The 13,137-nt window shown below is 35.8% G+C and overlaps 1 protein-coding gene across 4 annotated transcripts in view; it reads right to left on the bottom strand.

The window, feature by feature from the left end:
- SMYD3 (SET and MYND domain containing 3) overlaps positions 1-13,137 on the bottom strand; it is a 557,874-nt gene that overhangs the window by 425,957 nt on the left and 118,780 nt on the right. For all 4 annotated transcript variants that reach the window (XM_032466566.1, XM_006188107.2, XM_014562147.2 and 1 more), the window contains one exon: positions 12,029-12,165. In XM_032466566.1, coding sequence (XP_032322457.1) covers positions 12,029-12,165 — 137 coding nt within the window. The remainder of the gene's footprint in view (positions 1-12,028; positions 12,166-13,137) is intronic.

The following is a 13,137-nucleotide window of genomic DNA, read 5'->3' on the forward strand; positions in this document are numbered from 1 at the left end:
CATCCAGCAGCAGGGAAGTAGCACAGGATGAGGGCTCGCAGCACCCTCAAATGCCATATTCTAAAACCCTGATTTTATACAATAGGCCATAGAAAATCAACATTTTAAACCGGGGGATTCAAATGATCAGCTCTTTTTTTTAATGTATTTCTAATGGCAGTACAAAAAAAGGGGGGGGGTTGAGATACAAGGAAAGAGAGGCAAAAATAATAGAGCCTCACAGGCAAGATAAAAAGAACCTTAACTAGGCAAGTGGCAAAAAAATATATAAAAAGAAAACAGTTAAGAGAGATTTCAAAGGCAGCATAAGAAGGGCACATAGATGGGAAGAGAGAGGGAATATTCAGAGGCATCCCTGAGATTTCTGGTGTGCCTGACTCAGGAGGCCACCATGCTAAGAGGAAAGATAGAAAAGGTGGAGAAACAGCACATCTTATTGAGGATAAGACAAGAGTTTTAAGCGTTGTTCACGATGAATCTGAAGTTAAAACAGACCCTGCAAGTGAAGATTTTTAATAAGAAGAAAATATGGAGCTGGAGATCAGAGCAAACACAAGGCTCAGCAAGTCAGACCATGGTAGCGAGATGCTTGTCCTTCAAAAGATCAAAAGAGAACCAGCAAATGATAATGTTTTAAACAAAGTGGTAAGAGAGGTAGGAGGAGGATCAGTGGCAGGTCATGCCACAGAAAGCAGATAAAAGATTTAGACAATATCACACCTTAAGATCTGCAAACTTGAGGTTTACGTGGGTACTATTCTAGGGAATCTTGGACAAGAAAACCAACGGTCACCTACTATTACAAAAGACTTCTGAGGCACCAAAACAACATCTCTTACCCACTTTGGCTCTAAACTTGCATCACCAAGAGCCCCTGAAAGGCTGTGAAGGATGAACCACACCCCAGGACAACAACCAGCAAATCACATGGGCCTCTTCAGATGCTGAGCCGACCCTGTTAGTTCAACAAAATACTGCCACCCCTGGTAGGGAGAAGGATAGAAAAGAAAGTGCTGTAAATGGTATTTTTAATGCTGTTCCTAATTCAGCTGATCCTAATGAAAGAGCTCTGCATGAACCGTGCCTTGATAAATCTTTCCTAAGCTACAAAACTAAAATGAAATGTTAATTAAAACTTGAAATAGCACCCACGACTGCCATGTCTGGTCACAGGGAATTCCAATACTTTTACTTGACATTTGTTCAAAGACAGTATTTCTAAGTTATTTTCTTCTACCGTTAATATCAGGTATAAATTGTAAGGTCAAATAAATACCTGTAACAGAAAAATAGGTGCCAAAGAAGCCAAAGACGATTTTCTTCTATATTAATACATATTCTATCACATTATAAAATGTTTTAATCCATAAATGCTAATATTTATAGAATTACAAAAAAACGTCCAGTAATGGCTTGAAAACAAGACAGAACCAAGCTGAAGGCTCTTGAATAATTAATGTTTTAATATTCAGTACTTCAAGGTTATGGAACCCAGATTTCAAAAGGTAGCTCAACTCCATGCAAATTTTTTCAATTATTTTTGTTTTCACATAGAGTTGAAGCCACATCAGCTCAGAAATATTTGATATGAAAAACCCACCCTCCCAGCACTTATTTAGGTTTGAATATAGGAAGGAAAGAGACATGTAAGATGTGATGCACCACCTGAATGAAAATAGCAGGAATCCTCATTAAATAATTTAAAGCTTTGCCTATAGCAATACTTCAGTATTAGTGATAAAAATATCATCAAATACATACTCTTATTTCTTTCACTCTGGATTTTGCTCCTACAGCTTACAGTAGTCCATAATTAGAGCTTTAATAAAGAGCTAACAGCACAAAATGCAATATGGTGGAATAGAGAAAATTTGAAATCATGATAGCCATGTGAAAGCTCCAGTTCCTTTATTTAAAAATAATGGAACCTTAAGCATTCCACCATCGGCAAAAGGAACAACAACAATGTAACTCAGAGGGCTGCTGTCATTAGTAAGTGTGATTATATTTGTTAAAGTACTTAGTAGAGTAAAAAAAAATTAAAATAGAAAGTAACACTGGGTGAGTGTAGCACAAGGCAACTTGTGACAAATCCCTCCACTGTCCCTTGATCTATTAATATAAGACAAAGACCAGTGTCTAATATCCAATGGCTTCCTGGTAAGTATGAGATAAAAAATGAGGAATACAAGACAAATCCACATACAATCAAGTATATAATACAGCATTCTGTTTATAACTGAGTTATCTGAAAGGAATGTATCCAGATGGTTTGGAAAGCCACATCATTTAAACACAGCCATACAGAGTCTCTGAGATTGAAACTCATCATTACAGAAACAATCTAAGTTCAAATGCTGATCAGTGTAATCTTATGGTATAACTTATTCTTAGTTTTCCAGCTTTATATTGATAATCTTCAATATAAGGAATAGAGAGGGGTGGTCCTGGGAAATGGGGAGATGTTGGTCAAAGGGTAAATACTTCCAGCTATAAGATAAAGACATTCTGGGAGTCTATTAGATAGCATGGTGATTATAGCTAATAGTTCTTGAGCATGTGGGTATCAATCAGGAGAGTGTTTGAGCTGAAAAGACCTACATTTTAACATCCATCCTGTCACTAGGTGACTGTTAATCTTCTCTGAGCCACAACTGATGCATCCTGGAAAGAGAAAGAGGAGAGGAAGTGGGGGGCCATAGAACCGGACAGTTTCTGTGATCTTTTCAGCCCTAAAACTGTACCGTTCTACTGCTTAAGGAAGGAATTGGGTAACGTGACTCTTTTCTCACAGTTTACAAGGGAATGTAGGAAATGAAGATACACAGCTAACAAAAAGAGGGAATATTCATAGCTGCCGAATGACTGACATAGAAAATACCAGTGACTACTGATTTTACAACAGGGAAGGCTCAATCCTAGTCAGATGGATTTTACCAAAGATTTTAACTGAAACATTAAGAATAAGCTGGACTTGGATAGAGAGGGTGAGTAAAGACATACTACATGCTTCCATGATGCACCATGAATATGACAAACTCAAAGAGCACTTGACATCCATCTAACTCTACCTTATTCATGGAGATAACTCATCTGGACATGTGCTTCTAATCTAGAATGAAACTCCTCTAGGGACAGAAAGCTCCAAGCCATGCCAGGGTAGCTTGACACACCGTTGGACCACTCTAGTGACAAAGCTCTTCCAGACACTGAACCATGGTGAGCTTGTCAAATATGACAGGGCTTTCTGTCCTTCTTTCGTCATCCTTTACAACAAGGAGCATTTATCTACATAGGTCTCTTTAAATACATACCACTAGGCACTGAAAATTAAAAATTTAATGAAAATTGACCCTTTCAAATAGTAGTTGGGCTTTTTCTCTCTTGATCAGGACACTTTTTTTGCAACTTAGAGAAGCCATCCCCAAACTCACCTCCCTACCTTTATAATATACCAAGTTACCTTATTTTCCACATCAAATAGTCTAATTTCTGTCATCAAAAATGTCACTCTTTTTCTGCCTATTATAAAATTTATAAAAACACAGCAGTTTATCACAATTTTTCGAGACTATTAGTGTCATACTCCTAAAACACTTTTTTATCCTACAAGAGTTCCTTCTCGTTCATAATAGAAACAGTCAAATCACAATGTAAAGTCTAAGAGCAGTATCTGCTGCAATCTAAGAAAAATATCTGACCAACCAACCAAAACTTTCTGAACCCGAGTTATATGGTCAAAATAATTCTACTTCAAAATTATATCTTTACACTTCATATCAAGACGAAATAACAAAATACAACATCTGCAGTTAAAGAAAATAAAAACAAAAAACAATGGTAGTTTAAGTACATAAGACGTTAATAAAGTACATGTTTTTTAATTTAAGAATTTTATTTCTTCCTAATCTTTAATGAAATACATCTCTTCTACTATTACTGAATTACAACATTTTAGAGTTATTGAATCAAATTTTCTTGGGGTTAAAAAAATAATAAATTCAAAAAAAAAAGAACTATTGTATACATACTGTACTTACAAATGTGGTTGGCAATGCAAAACTGTAGAGCCAGTAGCTTGTTAGAAGGTAACAAGTAAAATATTTCCTACCTTTTTTTAATTTGAGAATTTTTTGATAGCGTATTTTGTCTCCTACTGTGCATAAAAAAAACCTTTTGGAAGAATCAAATAATTTAAGGGTTGGCAAACAATGGCCCACTAAATCTGATCTACCACCTGTTTTTGCACAGCCTACAAGCTCAGAATGTTTTCTTACATTTTAGAAAGGCTGGAGGAAAATAAAAGGAATATTTGGGTATAAGTAAAAATTAAATGAAAATCAATGTTCTGTGTCCACAAACCAAGTTTTGCTGGAACACACCCATGCCCGCCCACTTATGTATTATCCGTGGACACTTTCAACTATAATGGAAGAGTCAAGGGTTGCCACCAAGACCATAAGTAGCCCTCTCAATGTGCATTACAAATCACCAGTAATAATTCACTTCTGCCTGCTGGCCTACAAGACCTAAAATATTTATAATGTGGGCTTTTACAGAAAAGGTATGCTGAACTCTGGAATAATTAATGTAATGATTCATCATTTCCTGAAGAATTTAGGATAATGGCAGCTTCTGTGATTCTGAGCTATCAGCTAACCGAATTTTTACCATGAATTTCTACCATGATAAAGATTGTTATTTTACCCAGTCTTGTACATTTACAGTAATGTAATAATTTTAAAATATGTTTAACAAAGTACACTCCCTAAAACAGAAAATGTACAGTTTTCATTCAATCTTTCACTCGGTCAACAATTAAGTTACCTATTGTAAAAAATGAAGATTTCTAGGGATTCAAAATAAATAAAATGTAATTCCTAGCTCTAAGAAAGTCGCACTCTAGTAGGGAGAGACAGTACTCTAGTAGACGTTCCTGCCACTAAAGGGAAGGCCAAAGCAACACAGTAACCTCTGCTATTTCATAATGACATACTGTCATCCTGCAAATATTATCTCTATCTGAATTAGCAAGTTATACACTCAAATAGATAAGGCAACAGGCTTGGCAAAGACGTTTATCCATCAATAGTTTTAATCAAAGCATTAGCCATATGTAAGTGATTAACCTTGACCAACATAGGTATAAGTGAAAATGCTGATTAAGAATTTACTAATTATCCTTCTGAACATCAGAAGTTACCTGGCATCTGGTCCTTAACTATGATAAACATACACCACCTCATCGCAGGTTATTTACACATAAATAAAGAGAAGTATTAACTGAATGGTTAAAAATGAAGAACATAACAGATAAATATCATCATTAAAAACACATGAATTGTTTTGTTTTGAAAGCCCAAATGTCCCACAAATGTCACTTTACTTGGAAGAATATTTTTGAGAATAACTGTCTCTTGAATCTACTCAGATTCAACCTACTGTAAAAAAACATAAATCATAAATGCATCCTCATTTCATAAGTAGAATGCAGGGATCTGCGTGCAGTTGAGCATCCTGGCTGTGTGCCTGCTTTACTTAAAACCAGAAGAGAAGTATAACCCCAATAACTCAGTCTTCCAGCAGCTGTTGTGAGCAGACAGGAGAGATGTCTCATGTAGCAGCCACCTCCAAATGTATAGACACGTGCACCCCGGTGACTGGAGGTTAGCAATCCTGGTGTGTCTGCTCGCTTTCAGTATTAAATATTTAATGGCCTACTTTTTCCTTAATGGAATTCAGGCACATCTGATCAGTCACTGGGACCATTTAGTAATGCAGTCAAAGTTATCATACTGCCATTTCACATAAACTTTGTAATTAGGTAATACATCACTTTATTAATTCAAAAGATTGCTTTCTTTACTACTTTATAGCATGCTACAGTAGCGAAACCCAACTGAGCTGATCAACAAAAAGGCTCTAAAACTTGGTCCTATAACCTGAACCCCTCAAGTGGTAAACACACGTGCACACACACCCCACCCCTGACCTTTCAAAATAACGGTGGAAATATTCATCCCACAAACTAGCCTACCAGCAACACTGAAGTAATGAAGCATCAATAGATCCAGAATGAGGGCTAACTGAACAGAAAATTTAAGATTAAAAACTGAATATATCATGAACAAGTTTATTCTTGCTTTTCCACTGAGATGCATCATTCTTTGGTGAATAAAAGACCAAAAAATGGGTTATTTAGCATTTTTTTTCCTCCATGATGACATATATTTTTCTAAAATGACATTATGGCAGAATATCACATAGGCTATTTGTTAACACCCTAACAGCACATAGCAGGCAAATGCAAGTACTTCATCTTCAATATAGTATCATTTGTGTCTTATTTCTAACATACCTCAGTCAAAAATATTAAATTATGACTTCCTTTCATACTATTAATTAGCAAGATTCCTGTCTATCTTAACCCATTCTCCACTGCTTCTCCAGGAAAAAAAAAAATTCTCCCCAAACAAAACAGAATTTACTCAGAATGAAACTGAATGTAAACTTTAAGAGTACAAAAAAAAAACAAAAAAAAAAACCCTTCTAAAATTCCCGTTTTCAAATCTATACAACCACAGTGTATACTGCAAAACCAGCTGGAATTAACAGCATTAAAAATTAGAGTTTGGAAAGGCAAGCTCTGGAGATCACAGATGTGCCCTAAAGAATAAAAATAACATATTATCAGGAAAATCATTGTTTAAAAGGAAAAAAGAGGGAACATCTCCTCAAACAGATGTGGAATTTCTAGTAAAAAAATTCTGTGTGAGTTGTACAACATTATTGAGTTAAAAAGTACTTTGCAGAGCTCTGGCAGCACTAACAATGACATATGTTTTGTGGTCAGGAAGGTCACTTTTATTCTTGTTGCTTCCAATTTAATGTCTGTTTTTGAAACACTTTATGCAACTAGACCATTTTCTATTCTATTGTTCAGAGCTTATCGTATTCTAATCAGTCTACCAAATGCATTTTTTAAAAGGAAGTTATTAGTCCAGGGGAAAAAAGTATATTTTTCTAGAAGCCTGTACAATAATCACTAAAAATAAAAAAGAAATCAACCCTATGCATAAAAAAAAGCTCAAAACCAGGTCTGCTGATATAAGTATAGGCTCTGAATAACCATTACTAATAATTACAAATGTACATTTTGGGGGGTGGAATAGAGAAATACTATACATTCCATGTCACTTCAGTGAATTTTGATATGACTGCTAACACAATTCTCTTACAATCTAATTTCATCCTTTTAAGATGCACGTGTGAGAAACATTTCCCTCAACATAGAAAGCTTGCTTTCATACTTCCTATATGAAGTCCCAAGGAGCTACTTTGACATCATGAGGCTGCTATGAATGCAGGACATAGTAAATGATTTCCGGCCACAACAGCTACAGGCTGAAACCAAGCCCATTACTGGGGGAAAGGTACTCTTTTGCAAATTCTTCTGTTTGCAAATTTTTTTTCTCAACAAGACAGGTAATTCTCAGCATGGGATGCCTGCACTGGGCATAATTGTAGGTAACCATTTGAGACCCTGGTTAACAATCAGTTGCAGATTATACTCTTGGCTCTATGACAACACAGGGAGATGTAAAACACTGAAGTTTTAGAACGGAATCCCAAGTACAGATGGGGCGTTGGGGCAGCAGTAGTAGAAATTAATAACATGTGTCAGATACTTTAAATAGAGCATTTAATCTGTAAGTAGTTATTATCAATAACTACTGTACATATTATAGACAATGCTATAGAATTGGCTTTTTAAAATAGTTATTATTATTTTTCCTATTTACAGATGAGGAAATTGAGGTTGAGAGAATTTCACTTACTTGTCAGAAAAAGCGACTTAACGATCATACCACTCAGGCTCCCATTTAATTTGTCCTCTCTCTAACTGTAATGTTCTCACCTTTTCGAGTTTATATTCATCATTATTCATATATACATTCTCTATATTTGTAGCACATGTTTAGAACTCAATCAATAGATTGAACCACAGCAGGTGTCTTATCAAGATAAATCCATTTTAAAACCTAACTGGAAATTTTACTTCAAAATAGAAATGGAAGGAAAAAACGCTGGGAAGTGAGGAGGAGGAGGGGCTTGTAGAGGTAGAAACATACATCTTCCCTTCTCTAAACAATCTGAAAAAGAGCAGCAGAGATGAAGTTGGCCCCTATTTTTGATGAACATATAAATAAACATGTGACTCCAGTGTTTCCACTGACAAAATCTCCAGTACATCTCCTTCCTCCGGCCACCTTCATTACAGTCAGTAGCAACCATCATCTTCTTCACACCTTATACTTTAATTTCCATTCAGCCACACCCCCAATATACAATCTAAGTTGAAAAAAAAAAAAACTGCTATTCAAACAAAGCTTCAAGCAAATCACTACCATCTTTCCATCCAAGCAGATCCCCCTCTATAGAAATTCTGGAAGTCACTACCCTCACTAATTTCTATTACTACCTCAAGTAAAACAAACATTTTTTTTCACACTGCTATTCAAACTCTTGTTGTAATCACTAAATATAACCTGAAACATGTATTCCACAGGTAACAACTGCCTTTTCAAATCTTCTCCACAGAGCGTCAATATATTTTTCTTAGCCCAGGGGGTTCAAGGTATCAGTACCCCCTCACTCTCCACAAGTATTTCTAGACCATTGTCTATAACTGTTTCCCAACACCAGCTTCTCTTCTGAAATTCATGCCATTAATTTCTGCTTCCTATCTGAAGTCCTTGATAACCTCCCTTAGAAAAATTTCTCCTTCCTACTTAAGTTTTATAGCCAGGCAACAAATTCATAAGAGAAAGGACATGTTTATATAGTAACTTCTATAATCTAAAGCCCATTGCTATTTGAGAGAGAGGAGAGAAAAAGAGAGTGTACGTATGTGCGTGTGTATTTATGTGGGGGTGGGGAGTGGGAGGCTAATACTGACATTGGGGAAGTGTAGGGAAAAAGGAACACTTGGAAATATAATTGGAAAAAAATGACTAAGTAACGACTCTGGAGTAATGGGTGGGGTATGCTTTCCAAGTAAAAATCTTGAATCTGAAAAAGAAAGAAAAAATATATGTATATAAAAAACTGATTCACTTTGCTGTATAACTGAAATACTGTAAATCAACTATGCTTCAATTAAAAAAAAATTTTTTTTAAGTCTTAAGCAACAGAAGCACAATCAGCACTAAGAACCACACTATTTTTCAAAAGAAATCTCCAGAGAGTTCAAAATATAAACTGCCAACTTTTGAGGAATTAATCATGGTCTCCTATTAGATCAAGCCATCAGCTCAGCAGAGAATGAAACCTGGTCTCAGGATTAAGAAACTTCTCATCCTCCACAACCTCTTTCCTATCCAGGCAGTGCAAGTTTGGCATATATGCACATATCCCCAGGTAAGATTTCTGACCTGCTGAGGTTCTCTGCCTTGGTAGATAATTGTCAGAGTTAGAATTAGCCGCATATTTCTCTAACCCTGGATGAGGAGTGCTCTGCACATAGCAGCCCTACCAAAAAACAAAATAAAACCCCACCCTGATTAATTTGGTCAGTGAATTCACTAACAAACACCTCTCTCAGGAGGCCAAGAGGCCTGATAACCAAAGACTAATTGCAAAGAATGTTTAAAAATCAAAATAAAGGAAAAGAACATCTGTGTGAAATCTGTCAGATATAAAACAAGTTCGAAAATTACTGAAGCCAGGTGATGGAAACGTAAGGGTTCTTTGGAATTCTCTCTCTACTTTTGTGTATGTTTGGAAAAGTCTACAAAAGTTTTTTTAAAAAATTAAGATAGAAATAAATTTAGAAAAGCCCTCAGAATTCCTTACATCTTAAATGACAACGAGATGAGCTAAGCATAAGCTTAGCATGTCCAGTACCTGCACAGAACCCGAATGAATGTGAGTGGGAGGAAAAGCAAACCATGAAATGGGACTTTCTTCATCAAGGCCAGGGAAAGCCCGCTTTCTTTAAAGCATAAGTTCAAAAGTCAGTTCCTCCGGGTGAGGACGGCAGGTCCACATGGAACCACTCTTGTCAGGCTGCACACACAGGAGCAGCCACAGGGGGCAGCACTGTCTGTAGTGCCCATCTCTTCTCTCTCATTAATTCTATGCCAGTAAGCCAGGGAGGGGACACCAGCAGGGATACAATTCTGTCCAGCATTCTCCACCGACTGCCAGCGCATTTGTCTTAATCTGCATTATCACACACTTGCAAAGTTATAAGCTCAGTGGCTCATCCCTGAGCTTGGCAGGACCTCAGTGAGCTAAATTTAAGACTATACTATTCTCTTAAAAAAAATGAAGCAGGGGGAGGAGAGGGGGGAGGGGGAAGAGAGTGTTTTCCTTTAAGTGCCAATTTATAAGCAGAAAAATAGCCACAATTTATAAAACATAAATAAAAGTTTTACATGGAAGTACAGGAGCCATAGGTTAATGCTGCTTTCCTCTGATGATAACCAACATTTAAAGGCAGAAATCACACATGAGTCCAGCTCCCCCATAAGTCACAAAGATGTGTATGTTTTGCTCTTGTAGCAAATTAGTAACAAATACAAGTATGTGGGGACAAGGCTAGCTTATGATTAAAATTTTGTCTGCTTAATCATGACAGAATTTCCCCCATACACAACAAGAAAAGTTCACTGTAAAATACATGAGATTATTATTTAAAAAGAGAAATAAGATAGTAATTCACATTTTACATTGAGCAATAGAAGGTATTTTTAAATCATTATTATGAATACTAGTAACTCCACTAATTGGCACTTTAACATTTCCAACAATAGGAAACACAATGAAGTTACAGTCATCATAAGGTATATTTTTATCTTTCAGGAGGTATTACTTTGAATAGTGTTTAACATCAAAAGAGCCTGTGTGCACTATACACATAGTGTGACTATAGCTTGTAATTTTCAGAAGCATATTACATAAACATGAGAGACTTCTCAGATGCAAGTAACCCTTATATTTTAAAATCAAGTTTAAATTACAGGCAAACCAGAATGTAATACTAAGGTGATATTATCAGAAAATCATAAGAACCCTAAAAAAAAACACACACACACACATTTGGGAAAAGCAAGAATAAATCTGTAGCAATCACACTAATCACATGTAAATTCTTAGAAAATAAGTCGACTATAAGACATACTTCCAAAATATTCACGAGATAAATATGTCATTGGATGTGTGCTTACAAATTGTTAAAAAAAAAAAAAAGGGACAAAATCACCCTCAAATGTGAAAGTTTACTTATTACTGAAATATAGTAAATATTTAAACAAAGCCAGACACTATGAGAAAGTAAGGATAGCAAACACATAGCAATGAAAGATGCATCATCTCCTTTGTCCCTATCCCAGGTAGATATCCAGAATCAATGAGTGTGTTCTTTCTCCCTGGACACAAACCAACCCTCCGAATCCTTTGCAAAAGGAGCACTTCAGGTACCTATTACCAAGAGATCATGATGAAATATTAAACAACACCTATTTTCTATCCTTAACCTTTTAGTGACTTGAAACATTTAAACAAAATTTTAGGCAAATATTTTTAAATCAGAAATGCTTATATTTTCACATTATTTTGAATTCACTTAATCAAGAAACGGATTCCAATAAATTTTTCACTTCAAAGACGAGTTCCGTCACTGAAACAACTACCACCAAACTAAACGAATCCAGCGGCAAACTTAAATCCACTAGTAAGAAATAATGGAATGTGTTAACTTTGAGAAAAGAAAGCACACTCTTCCTTTGAGGATGAGCTCTGTGGGCTGACAATGAACATACATGAGCCACTGATAAGAATACTGATGAAGCAGGAAAAGTAATACCCTTCCCAACGTGAAGCAATACACTCTCTCATTCTTCACTCATTAAGGTAGGGGAGTGATAAAGGCATGACGGGTCCTGGGTTTTCATGGATCAACAACAAAGTAAGGAGCAAAGGGTCGATTTATGGTAACAGCAAAGGCACCAAAGTTAACACTTACCTTTGCAAAGGCTTCAAAAATGTCAAAGGAAGGTGGCAGCTGAGAAGCATCCTGTATTTCTTCTCTCATGAAATGTTGAAATGTCAACGCAAGTTGCCTGAGGCCCTCTTTCTTGTCTTCAGTCAGTTTGTTAGTATCTTTTTAAAAGAGAAAATAAGTAACACAATCACACAGTGAACTTTCAATGGATAATTTTCAGGTGTTCAATGGTAGCTGTTAAACCAGATATTCCCTGCCCTAGATTCCATCATGACAGAGATCAAATGGATATCTTTTTATTTTTTGACAACTACAAATGATTGTACATATGTTATCAATTAAATTTCTGCCAAATTTCATCTACAATATAAGATCAAACACCTTTCAAAACAAAATAAATATACACACAGATGAAAAAACACTAAAACCAAAACCGGTAATGATGTGTGTTCGCAGATTTTCTACATCAGCCAGCACACAAGTTCAAACCACCAGAAATGCTTATTTAGTCAGTCAATTTAAGCAGACTTTTCCATGAAACAATTTACAACCAGCTCATGACTAACTGATAAGCAGTATCATCTCAAAAGAAAGATGAAAAAAAAAAAAAGGGAGAACTGAAAAGTTCAGCTGAAGTTCAAACTGGCGAAATTTGTCAAGTAGAAAGTACATTAAGAAGAAGACATGAATCAACCAAGGAAACCTCATCTTCAAGTTATTTCCAGGTTGAATAAACAAGAAATGATACTGCTTCAACCCGAACAGAAGGGGAAAGTTCCAAAGCCAGTATATCACCCCTTTAAAAACTCAGTTTAATTTATAACACAAAGGGGTGTGAAGGCTAACAGTGCACAATTCATATTAACAACATTTGAGGGCAGCTCACTTAAGGCAGCATGTATGACATTGCTACTGAGCAAGGCTAATGTTCAAACTCACTGCAAGAGATGTTAATTACCTAGCAGTAATACAAGAAAGAAAAATGACTAATTAGTTCTCTATTAAAACTTGAAAAGATATATCAAGTTGAACTATAGCATAACTCTGTTGCTCATGTCAGGTCTTCATATTTTCTTTAAATTACTTGTTCAACAGAACAATTAACCCAATGATTTCTTAAATAATAATTT

The sequence above is a fragment of the Camelus ferus genome, chromosome 23, assembly GCF_009834535.1.
Source record: "Camelus ferus isolate YT-003-E chromosome 23, BCGSAC_Cfer_1.0, whole genome shotgun sequence".
NCBI lineage: Eukaryota > Metazoa > Chordata > Mammalia > Artiodactyla > Camelidae > Camelus > Camelus ferus.